This window comes from Tenrec ecaudatus, chromosome 6, assembly GCF_050624435.1.
Source record: "Tenrec ecaudatus isolate mTenEca1 chromosome 6, mTenEca1.hap1, whole genome shotgun sequence".
Classification (NCBI taxonomy): domain Eukaryota; kingdom Metazoa; phylum Chordata; class Mammalia; order Afrosoricida; family Tenrecidae; genus Tenrec; species Tenrec ecaudatus.
Window position 1 is genome coordinate 147,636,911 of NC_134535.1, and position 15,332 is coordinate 147,652,242.

The 15,332-nt window shown below is 41.1% G+C and overlaps 1 protein-coding gene across 1 annotated transcript in view; it reads left to right on the forward strand.

Moving 5' to 3' along the window:
* GRM7 (glutamate metabotropic receptor 7) overlaps window positions 1-15,332 on the forward strand; it is a 1,162,681-nt gene that overhangs the window by 918,558 nt on the left and 228,791 nt on the right. Inside the window, exon 8 of the mRNA XM_075553170.1 lies at window positions 12,084-13,019. Within this exon, the coding sequence (XP_075409285.1) occupies window positions 12,084-13,019 (936 nt within the window). The remainder of the gene's footprint in view (window positions 1-12,083; window positions 13,020-15,332) is intronic.

Consider the following 15,332-nt stretch of genomic DNA (forward strand, 5'->3'; position numbering starts at 1 on the left):
GGAATAATTCCCCTAACAAATCTGTGTTAAAACAGTTTCCATCTTCTAGTTCTCTGTAAACCTCTAGTTCTCTGTAAAGGGAAGAAAGAGATTCACAAGCTCGGAGTTTAACAAAGAGAAAAGAAAAGAAGGGAAAAAAACACAGAGAGACTGAAAGAAAATCAAAAGCCCCCTGACTTGGATGGTAAACTGATTGATCAGCATTCTTCCCACTCACCTGGCAGAGGGCATGGCTCACAGCCAGGTGAGTGGGTGAAAAGCAATTTGCAAGTTGTCATGAGTGTGAAAGCCTAAGACGAATGGCTGAGCTGGTTGGGAAAGAAGATTTAGTAGCAGTGATATAAGGGTGTCTATTGTTCTTGCGTGTATAGTTTGTCGTATTTAAAGCAACTCAGATGCAGGCTTGTTAAACAGAAAGAAAGCAGCAGCACCCAGGGTACTAAAGTAAGAGATCATTGTTTGGAAGGTGTAGCCTCATGTGTTCTGATCCTGGGAGTTATTTCTTTGGCTAGAATTTATCCCAGGTACCATTCCACGTTTTAGGCTCCTTAGGAATTAAAAAAAAATCAGGGTAGACTAGATAGATCATTAAGGTACACAATAAAGAAGGCAAAATAATATTGTTGTTAGTTGCTGCTTAGTCAATCAAGCCCAGCTCATGACGGCCTGATGTATGAAAAACGGAAACATTGCCTGTTCTGTGTCATTTGCAAGGTCCTTGATGGCCCATTGTTTAGGCTACTGTGCCAATCCATTTTCTTGATGGTTTCCCCCCATTTCACTGATAATTTACTTTTAAGAATTAGAAAGGAGGATTGTGGCATTTCTAGCTTGAAGACACCAGGAAAGAACTAGAGTTGAAGCAGGACAGCAAAAAGTATAGCATGAACAAAACGGTACATGCAGGGAATCTCAGGAGATTACAAGGAAGCCATAAAGGTGTCCTCTGTGGGAAGAGCAAGGGGCGTCTGTAGAAAACAGAGCAAGATGAGGCTGGATACTGAAGTAAAATTGAAAATAAAACTCGCATAGTTTCATTTAAAAATATTATTCAGATAATGGTGACTTCATTTGTTTGTAAAATATATTTATAGCCTTCAAGTAATTTTATATTTTTGTGAGGGATAGGTTTGACTCTTCATCTCAAAAGTTGGTGGACTCCCAGGCTGAGCTATGGCCTTGGGTCTGGAAGTTTATCCTTCCGTGATTCCTTAACGCAGAGAAGTTTGCGAGAAGTTTGCACTGGGTCACTTCAGGGTTATGCCTTAGTGTATAACAAAAGTATTTTGGACTTCCAGGAGGCTTTGCAGAGAGATGGGTTTGTTGTGGTTGCAATAATTCTATGCACACAGCTTTGGTTTGCATAAAAATGATGCTTTCTGTCATTACAAATTTTAAACAAGTAGATTCTGAATTAATTTGCATGTTATTGTCATATTGAAGTCCCAGATTCCTGCTTCAGTGTCTGGTCATGCTAACTAATATTTACAGCAAAAGCGTGAGGTGTTACATACTTCCTGGCCTAGCTCATGTTAGCCTTCCTCACTCAATATTCACCAGAATAAATTCATGTTCTGTTATGGAATTGAGAGTTCCACATGCCTGTGCACTTTTTCCAAAAAAAAAAAAAAATTAGGCTTTCCCCATAAACTAGAAAGGGCAAATGTGTTTTAATGAGCAAATGTAATTTTAATAAGAAAGTTCTTTTTAAATTAGCTCATTCCATTAAGGATTTAATAAGTAAAAATAATATTGCAACAAAAGCAGCAGCCAACTCAGTGTTGAGGCAATTTTGGAAATATGCAGATGGGATTTCACGAAGGAAACTCTCCCTTGAGTGATAAACATTTCTTTTCGGATTGGACGTGGCTGTGTGCAGAAAGGAACAGATCTTTTCTAGATAAAAATGGATGCTCCAACATGTGTTTGCATAAATCCTTTCTTGCCTTGAGTTCCGTGTTTGGCAGTAAGACAGCAGTTAATTTGGGTTGACTTTAAAATTCCAGTGATTATAAGGTTTGTATATTCTCTGTGGAGTAACTTCCTCTGCCAGAGAAAGACCTCATTTTTTCCTTGCCAAATTCCTGTACTAGAGAACTTTCCCTGAATAACATTCATAAGTTATTCTTATTTTTATATCTTAAACTGTCCGTCATCTCCCCCCGTCCCTCTTCTCTGCCCTCCATCCCCCAGGGAGGAGGCTATATATAGATTCTTATAATCGGTTCCCCCTTTCTACTCCACATTCCCTTCACCCTCCAGGCATCGCCACTCTCACCACTGGTCCTGAAGGAGTCATCTGTCCTGGATTCCCTGTGTTTCCAGTTCCTCTCTGTACCAATGTACATTCTCTGGCCTAGCCAGATTTGTAAGTTAGAGTTGGGATCATGATAGTGGGGAGGAAGAAGCATTTAAGAACGAGAGGAAAGTTATATGTTTCATTGTTGCTACCCTGCACCCTGACTGATTCATCTCCTCACCACAACCCTTCAGTAAGGGGGTGTCCAGTTGCCTACCGATGGGCTTTGAGTCTCTACTCTGCACTCAACCACATTTACAATGATATGATATTTTGTTCTTCGACTTGATACATGATCCCTTCCACAGCTTGTGGCCACACAGGTTGATGTGCTTCTTCCACGTGGGCTTTGTTGCCTCTGAGCTTGTTTACTTTCAAGACTTTAAGACCCCAGACACTATATCTTTTGATAGTTGTGCAATATCAGCTTTCTTCACCACATTTGCTTATGCACACATTTTTCTTCAGCAATCATGTCGGGAAGGTGTGCATCCTGGAATGTCAATTTAATAGAACAACGTGTTCTTGCATTGAGTAAGTACTTGAGTGGAGGCCCAATGTCCATCTGCTGCCTTAATACTTAGCCTATTAATATATGCATGTAAATCTATTTCCCCACACTCTTATATAAATATATTTACATGTGTGCATTCCAGTCTTTGGACCTCTATAAATCCCCTCTGTCACCTAGTTCTTTCCTCTATTTCCTTTTACTTTCCTCTTGTACCATTTTACTTTCCTATTGTCCCACTATCATGCTCAGCCTTCATTTGGGCTTCAGTAATTTCTCTGGGTTACATTGCTCTTGCTGAATCCCTACCAGGCCCCTCACACCCTCCTTGCCACTGATTTTGGATCAGTTGTTGCTCCTCTGTCCCTGGGTTGGTCAGCACGACCTCCTCCCCGCCTTCCCCTCTCCTGTGTCCCCCCAAAACCACTGGTCCCATTGTTTTCTCCTCCAGACTATTCATCCACTCTATCTTATGTAGATAGATCTGTAGAAATAATGATATGCACCAAAAATCAAGCCATAGCAAGATATGCGGTGAATGAGAACACAGTGATGACAACAACAAAAAACCAATTACCCATAGAATAATAAATTCATTAAAAGAAAAAAATTTTTAAGTAAAAAAACCTGTAACTAGCTCAAGGTCTGATTTTTGATCTCTAGGCATGTCCTTCAGTTAGGTCTGATGGGATACCATGCTCTGGCCCCAGAGTCTGTCCTTTGTACAACCTCAAGGGCTCCCTGCTCTGCTCCCATGGTTGCTCTGCCGCACACCTTTAGTGGTTTACCTTGGTGTCACGGGGTCAGTCTGGGCCAGTCCCAACAGTGAGGGTCCAGTGTTGCCCCCCTTAGGTCTCTGGGCCATCAAGGGACGGCGTGTCTCATAGTGGGATCAGCCATGTTGTCCACTCTGTCCATTGGCTGTTCAGAGCGGGGATATCATCCTCCAGGCCTGATGGACCAGGATGTGCTCCACTCTTTCTTCCTCCCCCTTCATTTTCTCCCATTTGCTCTGATCAGACATGCCCCTCTCCCCTAGCTGCAGCTTCAGTGCAGTCCTCTCAAGAAACTTTTCTGGGGGGAGGGGCAGTTGTGCACGTTGCTGGTATGGGGGCCGAACCCTCAGGTCCCTCTGCTGGCTACCCACTCCTTGCTGATAGGCTACATTCATTTGGCACTGGCTTTAAATCTGGTCCCTCTTTCCCTTAGGTGGGTCAGTGCCCTATTCCCCCATCACACATCTTTTTTTTCTTTCCCCTTTCCTCTTTTCACCCCCTTTTTAGTTGTCTACCATATGTACCCCTGGTTTTAGTCTGGCTCCTGCCATACTACCTGGGCCTCACCCCTGGAGTGTTTGTCTACAGTACCTTTTTCCGGATTGTATGGGAATTTACCATTCCTTTTCCTTCTCGGGTTGCCTGTTATCCATATAAGAACTTGAATAAGTAAACTTGAGTAGCCAACAATTTTAGCACATCTTCATGTATTGGAGTGCAAAATCAAGTAACAATTCATTAGTTAAAAGGTTTTGAATGTAATAATGAATGACCCAGAAAGACTCAATTAACTATGGAGGAAAGTAAGTATATAACTTCACACTTAACATTCAAGGGTGGAGTATTGTCAGTTGCCATTTACTTGGTAAGTTTTTTTTGCTTGACACAATGGATGTATGTATGGGTTTTGCTAAGAGCTTTATGAGCCCCCAATAATAATAAATAAAAAGTTTGGGAAATAAAATAAGAGGTGCTTCTTGAGAGTGTCTTCAGCTGGGCTTTCTAAAGATGTAAAGCCAGTGAAGTTTACATATATCTATATAAGAGGTTTACACTAAGGAAATGGCTCACACAATGATAGATATGAACAAGTTCCAGGTTTATGTGTCACGTGTCAGACTGTAGGCTTCTCCTGACTTAAGTAGCAGCAGGAATGGGTGACTCCAATGGTGGCAGGTTGGACAGCAGGCTTCTGACTGCAGAGACAAAAAAAAAATCCAGGATCCGTAGGCCAGAGCCCTGCAGAGGGCTCCCAAGATCAGCAGGCAATGCAGAAAGCCACTGGCTCAAGTCCAATGAGCCAGAGATTAGATGATGAGACAGATGCACGATCCTGCATTGCATAAAGCAAGCCAGCTTTTTTAGTGTCCACTTATATTGGAAGCAGATCACACCCTGAGGTGTTCTCATTATGGAGGATGACTAGGTCTTTTTATTTAAATCGTTTTATTGGGGGCTCCCATTTACTTGGTAATTTGAACTCATGAGGGACACATTATTCTTAGTTATTTCACTTGCCTTCCCCAGAATAACGCCTTTGTTCTCCTTGGTTCATGGCTGCAAAATGACAGCTGAAGCGCCAAGCACATGTCACATCTAATTTCATTGGCTGAAGACAGCATATCTTTTAGTAGCTGTGTCCCTGTTTTTAAAAGTCCATGGACTTCCATGATAGATTTATCGTTGGAGAAACACTGGGCTTTTTACTCCCATGAACAGTTCCAGGATCGGAAACCCATAAGGGTCAATGCTGGCTCTATGGCAATGAGTTTGCTTTGGTTTTGATTAATTGGCCAAAATGGTATACATTATTCTAATCTAATTGGTGACAATTTTCATGTCATGCATGATATTAACAGATGACCCCAGTGACACAACAATTGAATGCTCGGTTGCCATTTGAAAGGTTCTTGGCTCCAACCCACCCAGCAGCTCCATGGGAGAAAGAGCTGCTATTCTGCTTGCATGTAGAGCAAGCAGAGACAGCCCGTGGGGAACTTTTACCTGCCATGGAGGCTCACCATGCGTTAGCACCAACCCAAAGACAGCCAACAACAGCATGGAAAGCTCTGTCCTGTTGCCAAGAGCTGAAAGCTCAACTGCTCTTGCCTCATAAGACAGCTACTGAGCAGCTCCAGTGCTTTGTAATAATACACCATAGGTGTCCAGGAAGAAAAGGCATTCCTTTTAGAACCATTAAGCTCGTATCTTCTAATTAAGGAAGTGGTGGACATCCCACCTTTTCTGCTAGTACTTTTACATTTCAATTCTTGCTTTCCAACAAAATGAAACACAGTTTAGTTGCAGAGATCAGAACAAACTATAAATTTGCATTTGTACTAGCCCTCTGGCAAAGCACATTGACATTAGTTGAATTTTCATAGCTTTAAATGATTGTCTTCTATTAAATAGATGCCCGTGGGCACTTGCAGCTGATTATTTCCTCTTATGAAACAAGGCGCTGCGTTTGTGTGGACGAGCAAAGAAGACCACCAATCATGTGTAGCACTTTAACAAGAGTCTCTTATACTGAGAGTTTCAAACGTTAGTTGGTACCTTCGTGGGGCACAGATTATATTTTCAATAATTGTTTCTGTTGGCAAAGCAAGTAAATTAGACTTTTGTTCCTGGGAACAAGAGGCAACTTTGTTAGTTTAATATATACAATTAAATTGAGTTGAGATCTACTTTAAATGAAAATTGAAAACAAATTAAGTAATCAGTCAATGTAATGTTTATACTTACAACTCTAGTATTATTTGGATAAGCTGAGGTGGAGAAAAAACTGTTTGGCATTACTGGGCATTTTATTTCATTGTGAGGAGGAAAACAAAGTAAGCTGGTCATATTTAAAATTAGCTGTGAAATATTACGTGTAAATATAATTTGTTTTTTATACTTGTATGAGCCCAACACGATTCCCATAGATCTAGTTTAATCGTATGACCCATCACTTTCCACCAGTGTTAGACTCAGCCATTCTCATGCTAGTTAATGAAATTTATTTATGGTTTTTTTATTGTTGCTCATCTTTCTTACTAACCAATAGTAAGACCTTTTAATTTGACATTTTGAAACATTTGTATTCGTAATTGAAATTGTTAAGGATCCAAGTTGATGAAATTTGACATTTGTAAAGTGAATGCCTGTATTTTCTCTCTTATTACAAGTTATTTCCTTAATTTTATGAGTTTGGGGGTGAATGCCAGTTACTGCCTCAAACATCTTGTTGAAGAGAACATGATTGTGCTTTCTGTGTAGTTTGACTTATTGGTGCTGATGGAGCTTTGTGCTCAGACAAATGACTTCACTCTAGGGCTAGATGAAGATGTTAAAGTTTAAATCCAGTCATGATTGGTAATGATATTTTATGGGTTTAATATTTGAAAATTTACATTGAGATTTAACCGCATTATATTCAGATTTTAAATGGAGCTCATATTTGCATAAAAGGGTAGCATCACATCCTGCTCACCATTGCAACATAGCACTGGAATTTCAACGAGCATTAAATGATAATAAACTATACACTTTTCCTCCCCTCCTAACATGTATGACTTTGCACTTAGAAAATTCAGTATCTGTCTAACCTCAGTTGTGCATCAAAAGTATTAAAATTTTCATTGACTAAGTATAGGAAAAAGCAGCCAAATGTATTCACTGGGATTCTTCATATAAAATGGTTGTTAACTAAATACACCCTTTACAATGTGTAGATTCTAAAAATGATTTATTTATTCAAGATTCTTGCTTACAAGAAATCTAAATGCAGTTCAAAGTGGTTTGAGCATAGGAAAACGTCTGTTTGTGCTGCTATGTGTCTCTGAGCTGACTCCGAACTGTAGCATCCCGATGTGCCTTTGTGTAGACCTGGCCCATAAGGTTTTCTATTCTTTCTCCAGCAAAGTCGCTGAACTCAATGGCTTTGATGGTTAGCAGTCAAGTATCACCCTTGTTCCCCGTTTCTTACCTAATGGTTTAGTCCAATTGGATTCCTGCTTCAGGTGTAGTTAGATACAAGGACTCAAACACCATCTAGAAGCCTGTTGGAATACATTGATGCTTCACAAAGTGTGGTCCCTGGACAATTCCCAGCAGCAAAATTGGGGAATTTGTCAGAAATGCAACCCATCAGGCCAGATTCAGAAAATTTGGGTTTGGAATACAGCAATCTGTGCTGCAAAAAGCCTTCCAGGTGATTCTGATATTGGCTCATATTTCAGAACCAATCACATATACTAATTGGGTTGTGTTTGGTTGTGTCCAAACCCTAGAGCTTTTATATAAATTCAACCCCATATAAAACACAAAGAAAATAAAGCTATCAATATCAGGGGAAGAACAGGTGAGAGACACGCACCACCATAATAGTTGAGTCCAGTAATAAAGGTTCCCAATTTTTCTAATGCCACCATTTCCCAGGTTATGAATTCTCCTAAAACACACTCATCAAAATAAAAGCAAACTCAGTTCCAATTAGTTGATTCACGGCAACCCTCTAGGACAGAAAATATTCACAACTAGAACAAATTTAAATGGATTGATTATCAGGGAGAGCAAATTAGCAAGGCTATTTAGATCCTGGTTACGGTAGAGGGAATTCACCAGGGACTCAATCCACATGTATTTTCCTGTAAATTTATTATTATTATTTTTGACTGAAACAGCTTTAAAATGGGTGAAAGGGAGAACAAATGATAATTCTTTTCAGGAATAAAGAGCCTCATCTTTCTCTAAAGAAAAGGGTAGTGGCTTCAAACTGCTAACCTTGTGGATTCCCGCCCAAATGCATAGCCGCTATGCTACTAGGGATACCTAAAGCACACACACACACACACACACACACACACACACAAAACCCCACCGCCACAAGAAAATAACACTGCTCAGAAATATAGGTAGGTAAGTAGGTAGATAGATTTTAGTGTAATGCGTTCAATAGCAACCCAAAGCACAACGGACTATGCAAACTTCTGCTCCAATCTCACAATTATTCTTTGCCTGAGCTGATTGATGCAGCTACTGTGTCAATCCAGCTTGTCAAGGGCCACCCTATACCTCCCATCCCCCGCCACTTTACGGAACATAAGGTCCTTCTCCAGGGAGTAATCTCTCCTGACAGTATATCCAAAGAACGTAAGATGAAGTGTTACAATTTTTACCCCTAAGGAGCACCCTGGCCTTATTTCTTCCGATATAGATCAGTTTGTCCTTTTAGCAGTCCGTGGTACTTTATTTTTCTCCAGCACCACAATTCGATCCTCCTCTAGTCTTCCTTATTTCATTGCATATGAGACAACGGAGAATACTATGGCTTTGGTAAGGTGCACCTTTGTCCTCAAAGTAACAACTTTGCTCTTCGATACTCTAGACAGGTCTTATGCAGCAGATTGACCTAGTGCAATATGTCTTTTGAGCTCTTCACTGCTGTTTCCATGAGCACTGATTGTGAATCCAAGACAAAATCATTGATTATGTCAACCTTTTCCCCATTTATTATGATGTCACCTATTGGTCCAATTCTGCGGCTTGGGGTTGTCCTTACATTGATTTACATTCATATTGAAGGACACCATCCTTGATCTTCATCAGCAAGTGCCTCAAGTCCTTCTCACTTTCAACAACCATTTTGTGTCATCTACATACCGCAGGCTGTTAACAAGCCTTCCCCCGGTCCAAATGCCACCTTCTTCTCCAGACTAGTCAGGTTCTCTGATGATTTGCTCAGCGTATGTATTGAACAGATACGGGGAGAGGAAACAAGCCGGCTGCACACTTTTCCTTCTTTTGAAACATACAGCATCCCCTTGTTCTGTTTACACAACTGCTTCTTGGTTTGTGTACAATTTCCAAGTGAACACAAAGAATTGCTCATTCAAGGTTCTTCACAGTGTTGTTTGGTCCACACAATCAAATGCCTTTGCTTAGTCAATGTAACACAAGTAAACATATTTCTGCTATTCTCTGATCTGTGATAAAGATTCATCTAACATCAGTAATATATTAGTCTGGGTTGACTAGAGAAAGAAATTCATAGACACTTATATGTATATAAGAAAGAGCTTTATATGAAGAGAGGTTGTATATTAAGATAGCATCCCAGCCCAGTCCAGATCAAGCCCTTAAGTCTGATATTAGTCTATTTGCCTGATACCAATTCATAAAGTCCTCTTCAGACTCATGTAACACATTCAATGACACCAAATGCAGGAAGATCACAGGCCTGTGGGTGGAAAGTCTTGTGGATCCAGTAGCATTGTAAGCATCTCAGTGCTGGTAGGGTTATCATGTGGCTTCTTCTGCTCTGAGGCTCTGGCTGCCACCTGCCTGTCTCCATGTGGCTTGTCAACGAGAATGTCTCGCTAGGACTGAGCATGTGTCCTGCTTCCAATGAGGTTTCTATCTCCTTAGTGCCTTCAAATGAAGTCATCAAGCTGTGACCTGTATGATAGGCCAAACTCCACCCCTTCATTCACTCCTATGTCTCAAATGAACAGTGGATTATGTAACTACCACAAGTACTGATATTTTTGCTCCACATCCATTTCTGACTCTGGCCTGAGCTTCTGGCAATTCCCTGTCAATGCGCTGTTACAACAATTGTTGGATAATCTTAAGTAAAATTTTACTTGTGTATAATATTAATGATAATGCTCTGGAACGTTGAGCATTCTCTTTGGATTGGGCACAAATATGAGGAGGGTAGTACCCTGATTATCCCCAAGTTACAGATGTAAAAACTAAGAGAAAAATCCTAAACAAAGATTAGTGTAGGTTTTCAGATTCTTTTATTATTAAGTTGATTTGGTACAATTGCAGTTAAAATTCAGGAGAGGTGGTGCATGTCACGTGAGTATTTCTCAATGTATCTGATTATAAATGTCCTGTAACAGGGCACAAATGATTTGTATTTGACTATTAAACTTAGAAGTCGTTGGTTCAGACTCATTCAGTGGTTCTTTGGAATAAAGACGGGGTCTACTTCTGCAAAATTCAAAAACAAGAAAACACTATGGAGCACACATAGTGCTACTTGGTAGCACATGATTTCATCATAAGGAAAAATCAACTAGACAGTAAAAGGTTGAGTTGGTTTTTTTTGTTTGGAGAGATCTTCTGAATCATTTTGTAAAATACAGAGCCCCCTAAGATCTTTTTTAAAAGATGTTTTAATATACAAATTCTAGAATGGGAATGGGAACTGTGTTTTAAAAAGTCACAGGAAATTCTATATTAAATCTTATTTGGAACATACTCTATAGTGGTAAAAACTAAGATGCTGAAGTCAGATGGGGTCAAATCTTGGTTGTAGTCCAAACTATATACTAACTTCCATAGCCCCTTCACAAAATAAGAAAGAGGAGGGAGAGAAGGAGAAGGAGGAGATGGAGAGGAAAAGGGAGAGTGAGAAGGAGGAGGAGAAGAAGAAGAGAATGACTCAGTTGTCATTGAGTCATGTCCAGCTGATGGTGTCCCCTTATGTATAAACAGAATACTGTTCAATGGCTGAGCTTTCAAGTAAATCACAGACATTCCAACCAAGGGACCTCTAGGTGGACTTCAACCATCAACAGTTGGTTAACAGTGGAATGCTACCCAAGGACCTGTCCAACCAGTTTCATTTTGACTCATCAAACTGCCAATTCACTGCCATTGAGTGGATTTTGTCTCATAGAGACATGATTGGGCAGAACAGCCCTGCTGCCGCTGTGGGTTTCAGAGCCTGTGACAGCTAACGGGAGTAGAAAGCCCTACCTTCCTTTGATAGAGCAGCTGGTGTCTTTCAACATTTTAACGTTGTGGTTATTGGCCCAGCATTTAACAGCTACGCCACCCGCTCATTGAAACCCTACATATAGGACAGAGTAGAAATGGCAAACTGTAAATCTTTATAGAAGCGAACTGACAGATTTCTTTCAAGAAGCAACTGTAGGATTCAAATCACTGGCATTTGGGTTGACAGATGAGTGCTTTAACCATCGATCCAACATGGCTCTTCCATGACCAAACAAAACTCACTGCCATCAGGTCAATTGTGATTTATAGTGACCCTGTAGTAAGGAGCTGAGCTACCTCTTTGGATTTCTGAGACTGTAATTATTTATGGGAACAGAAAGCTTCATCTTTCTCCTGCAGAATGGTTTGTATTTTGGAACTGCTGGTCTTGTAGTTGGAAGTCCAACAAGTAATCCACTATAGCCACCAGGACTTCTTTCAATAAGCTGTCTCAAACTCTCAAAAACCAAGCTCCTTGTCATCAAATCATTTCCAGCCCTTAGACTGAACTGCCCCTGTGGGTTTCCTCTTTCTCCTATGGAGCTGATGATGGTTAGCGCTCCACGGCAGAACCACTAGGGGGCCAGTGTTCCATAATGGCATGCAGGTGGGTGTACATTACTTATCCTCATCCAGCCTGAACATTAGTTGCTATATTTACTGCTTGATTTTTCTCTTCTCTTGAATTCTTTTCTTAACTCTCTTTATTTATTATTTGCAGATAGAGGACATGCAGTGGGGCAAAGGGGTCCGGGAGATTCCCTCCTCTGTGTGCACACTACCATGTAAGCCCGGGCAAAGGAAGAAGACACAGAAGGGCACCCCATGCTGCTGGACTTGCGAGCCCTGCGATGGATACCAGTACCAGTCTGATGAGTTAACCTGTCAGCACTGCCCCTACGATCAGCGCCCCAATGAAAACCGAACGGGCTGCCAAGATATTCCCATCATAAAACTAGAGTGGCACTCCCCCTGGGCTGTTATCCCAGTCTTCTTGGCAATGTTGGGCATCATCGCCACCATCTTTGTCATGGCCACCTTTATCCGCTACAATGACACGCCCATTGTCCGGGCTTCTGGAAGGGAGCTCAGCTACGTTCTGTTGACGGGCATCTTCCTTTGCTACATTATCACTTTCCTGATGATTGCCAAGCCCGATGTGGCAGTGTGTTCTTTCCGGCGAGTTTTCCTGGGCTTGGGGATGTGCATCAGTTATGCAGCCCTTTTGACAAAGACCAATCGGATATATCGCATATTTGAGCAGGGTAAGAAATCGGTGACAGCTCCCAGACTCATCAGCCCAACATCACAGCTGGCAATCACTTCCAGTTTGATATCAGTTCAGCTTTTAGGTGTTTTCATCTGGTTTGGTGTCGACCCACCCAACATCATCATAGACTATGATGAACATAGGGCGATGCACCCTGATCAGGCCAGAGGAGTTCTCAAATGTGACATTACAGATCTACAAATTATTTGTTCCTTGGGATATAGCATTCTCCTCATGGTTACATGTACTGTATATGCCATCAAGACTCGGGGTGTCCCGGAGAACTTTAATGAAGCCAAGCCCATAGGATTCACTATGTACACGACGTGTATAGTATGGCTAGCCTTCATTCCAATTTTTTTTGGCACCGCTCAATCAGCAGAGAAGGTAAGTGAAAATGCACACCACACAACGCATTTCAAAATGGTATTAATTGTTGAATTGAAAGCAACCGTTGTGTTAGGTTGACTGGAGAAACAAATCTAGTGACACTCATACATGCATAAGAAAGAGCTTTATATCAAGAAGCAATTACAGATCAGGGACGTGTCCCAGCCCACACAAACTCAAGACCCTCCTCAGACTGAGGCAGCCACAGCAATGATGAAGAATGCCGCAAGATCACAGGCTGCAGGGTGCAGTCATGTGGACCCAAGGTCGGTGGAAACATGGCAGGGCTCCGGCAGGATTCAGGGTCAGAGGCAGAGAGTCCAAGGGGGAGAGAGAGGTGGAGGTTCTCAAGGTCCCCCTTATAAGGTGGTTACAGCCCCAAGGAAACAGCATCAAGCTGTCACCTGATTGACAGGTTGGATACCTGTCCCACACTTTCAAACATTGGTTCCGAACAGAACTGTCCCTGAGAGTTGGCATAAAATTATCTAACAACCACAGACCACCCCTTGTCAACTAGACACCTGATACAACTCTTTAGTCATACATAATCTTTAAACAAAAACAATAAACTCATGTTTGCATCTAACGTGGTAAAACTGAAAATCATACAACCAATAATGTTCCAGCCCCATTTAAACCTTACATTCTATAAGTGAACAAAACAAAAATATTCTATACCTAACAATTGCAGCTATATGAACACCTACACCTTAATTCTATAATCCAGGGGTGTCAAACTCAATTAAAATACGGGCCATTTGGTGAAACAGGCAAGATTCATGCGGGCCACATCACATTTACAAATTTTGTTAAATTTATATTTTGAAGTGAGGATTCAGGAATATTGGTAGGATAATTAAAACACTATATAATTGCTTTTATTTAAACATTTATTTTATTTAATTAGTTATAAAACTAAAATTATTCTTTTTACTCGAAACTTGCCAGCACTTTCCTCCTCCTAGTTTCACTTACCTCTTATGCAGTGACAGGAAAATATAGCAAAATAACTCATAAAGACACAAAATATTGGACATTTGACAAACATGATGCACAATTATAATGGCTTCCCTCTAAAAATGTTAACTAGTGCTGCCACTGGGTATGATTCATAACAGCACAACCCAGGTGTTCTTCCTTTCGCTATTGGGATCTGTCTACATTACGTGACACTGAGAGTGGAGGACATATTGCTTCCAAATTTGCCAGAACTGAGACAGTGCATTTATACATGTCCACAGGCCCCAGGAAATGCACTGGGCCATGAGTAGACTCATCTTCAGTAGTTAAATAGTTACTGAAGGAATCGTTAATATGGCATTGCCTGGATCTCCCCTAAGTGCTATTTTCTTCATAACATTTTTTTTCCATTTTCATTTTACTTCAGAGTATCGCGGACCACAAAAAAAAATTACCTCGGGGACCACATGGGACCCGCGGGCCACCAGTTTGACACCCTTGCTATAATCCTATCAACATCTTCCCCCAACCATAAAAGTCTGTAAACCAGTCCCTTCATGCTTTTATCTCCCCACATTTTGGGTTTCCAATTTCCATACTTCCAGTTCTATCAACCCAGTGTTTTGAGGAGACAAGCATGTTCTTTGAAATGAAGAATCTTTGTTCCAGGTAGAACCTTCTAACTCTGCATTCAAGGCAAACTCAAATCAGGCCAGTCCATCCATAAAGTCAGCAGCAATATGCATCAATTCACAGGCTAAGAAATCTTATGTTCATCTGTTTGGGTTCTGCCAAACTCAGTGTGGGCCACCAAGCTTACCCTCACCAGGATGCCTCACCTAGACTGAGGTTCTACACAAGTCATTACACTTCAGACCAAAGTGTCAGGGGCCAGACTCCACCTGTCTTTCCATTGCTGTTTTCCCTACTTCCATGCAACAAGTGGATTCAGGTGGTCACCTAGTGAGCATTTCAGGCTACCTCCAAGCTCCTTTTAATAGGAGAGAGTTCCAGGTTTTCCCAGTTTAAGCCCAAACCACTTGCTCAAAATGAAACAAAAACTACAAAGTAACCTTCCCTCCCACTTCAGTCTGCCAACCACCCTAGTGGCAAATCTTTTCAAATACAAATGTTCGGATCACTCAAGACACTGGATGGGCTTGCCTTTAATAAGCCACTTTTGCAGGCAATTGCTACTACTCTTTGAACAGATCAAATTTAATGGCTCAAAGCAGTGGGCTTACGAACTCGCTTTCATTATACATGGCAATACTCAATGGTTCTCAAATTTTATCAATAACTGTAGGTACAAGAAACCAATATACCAGGGGGTGCCTCCCAAAAAGG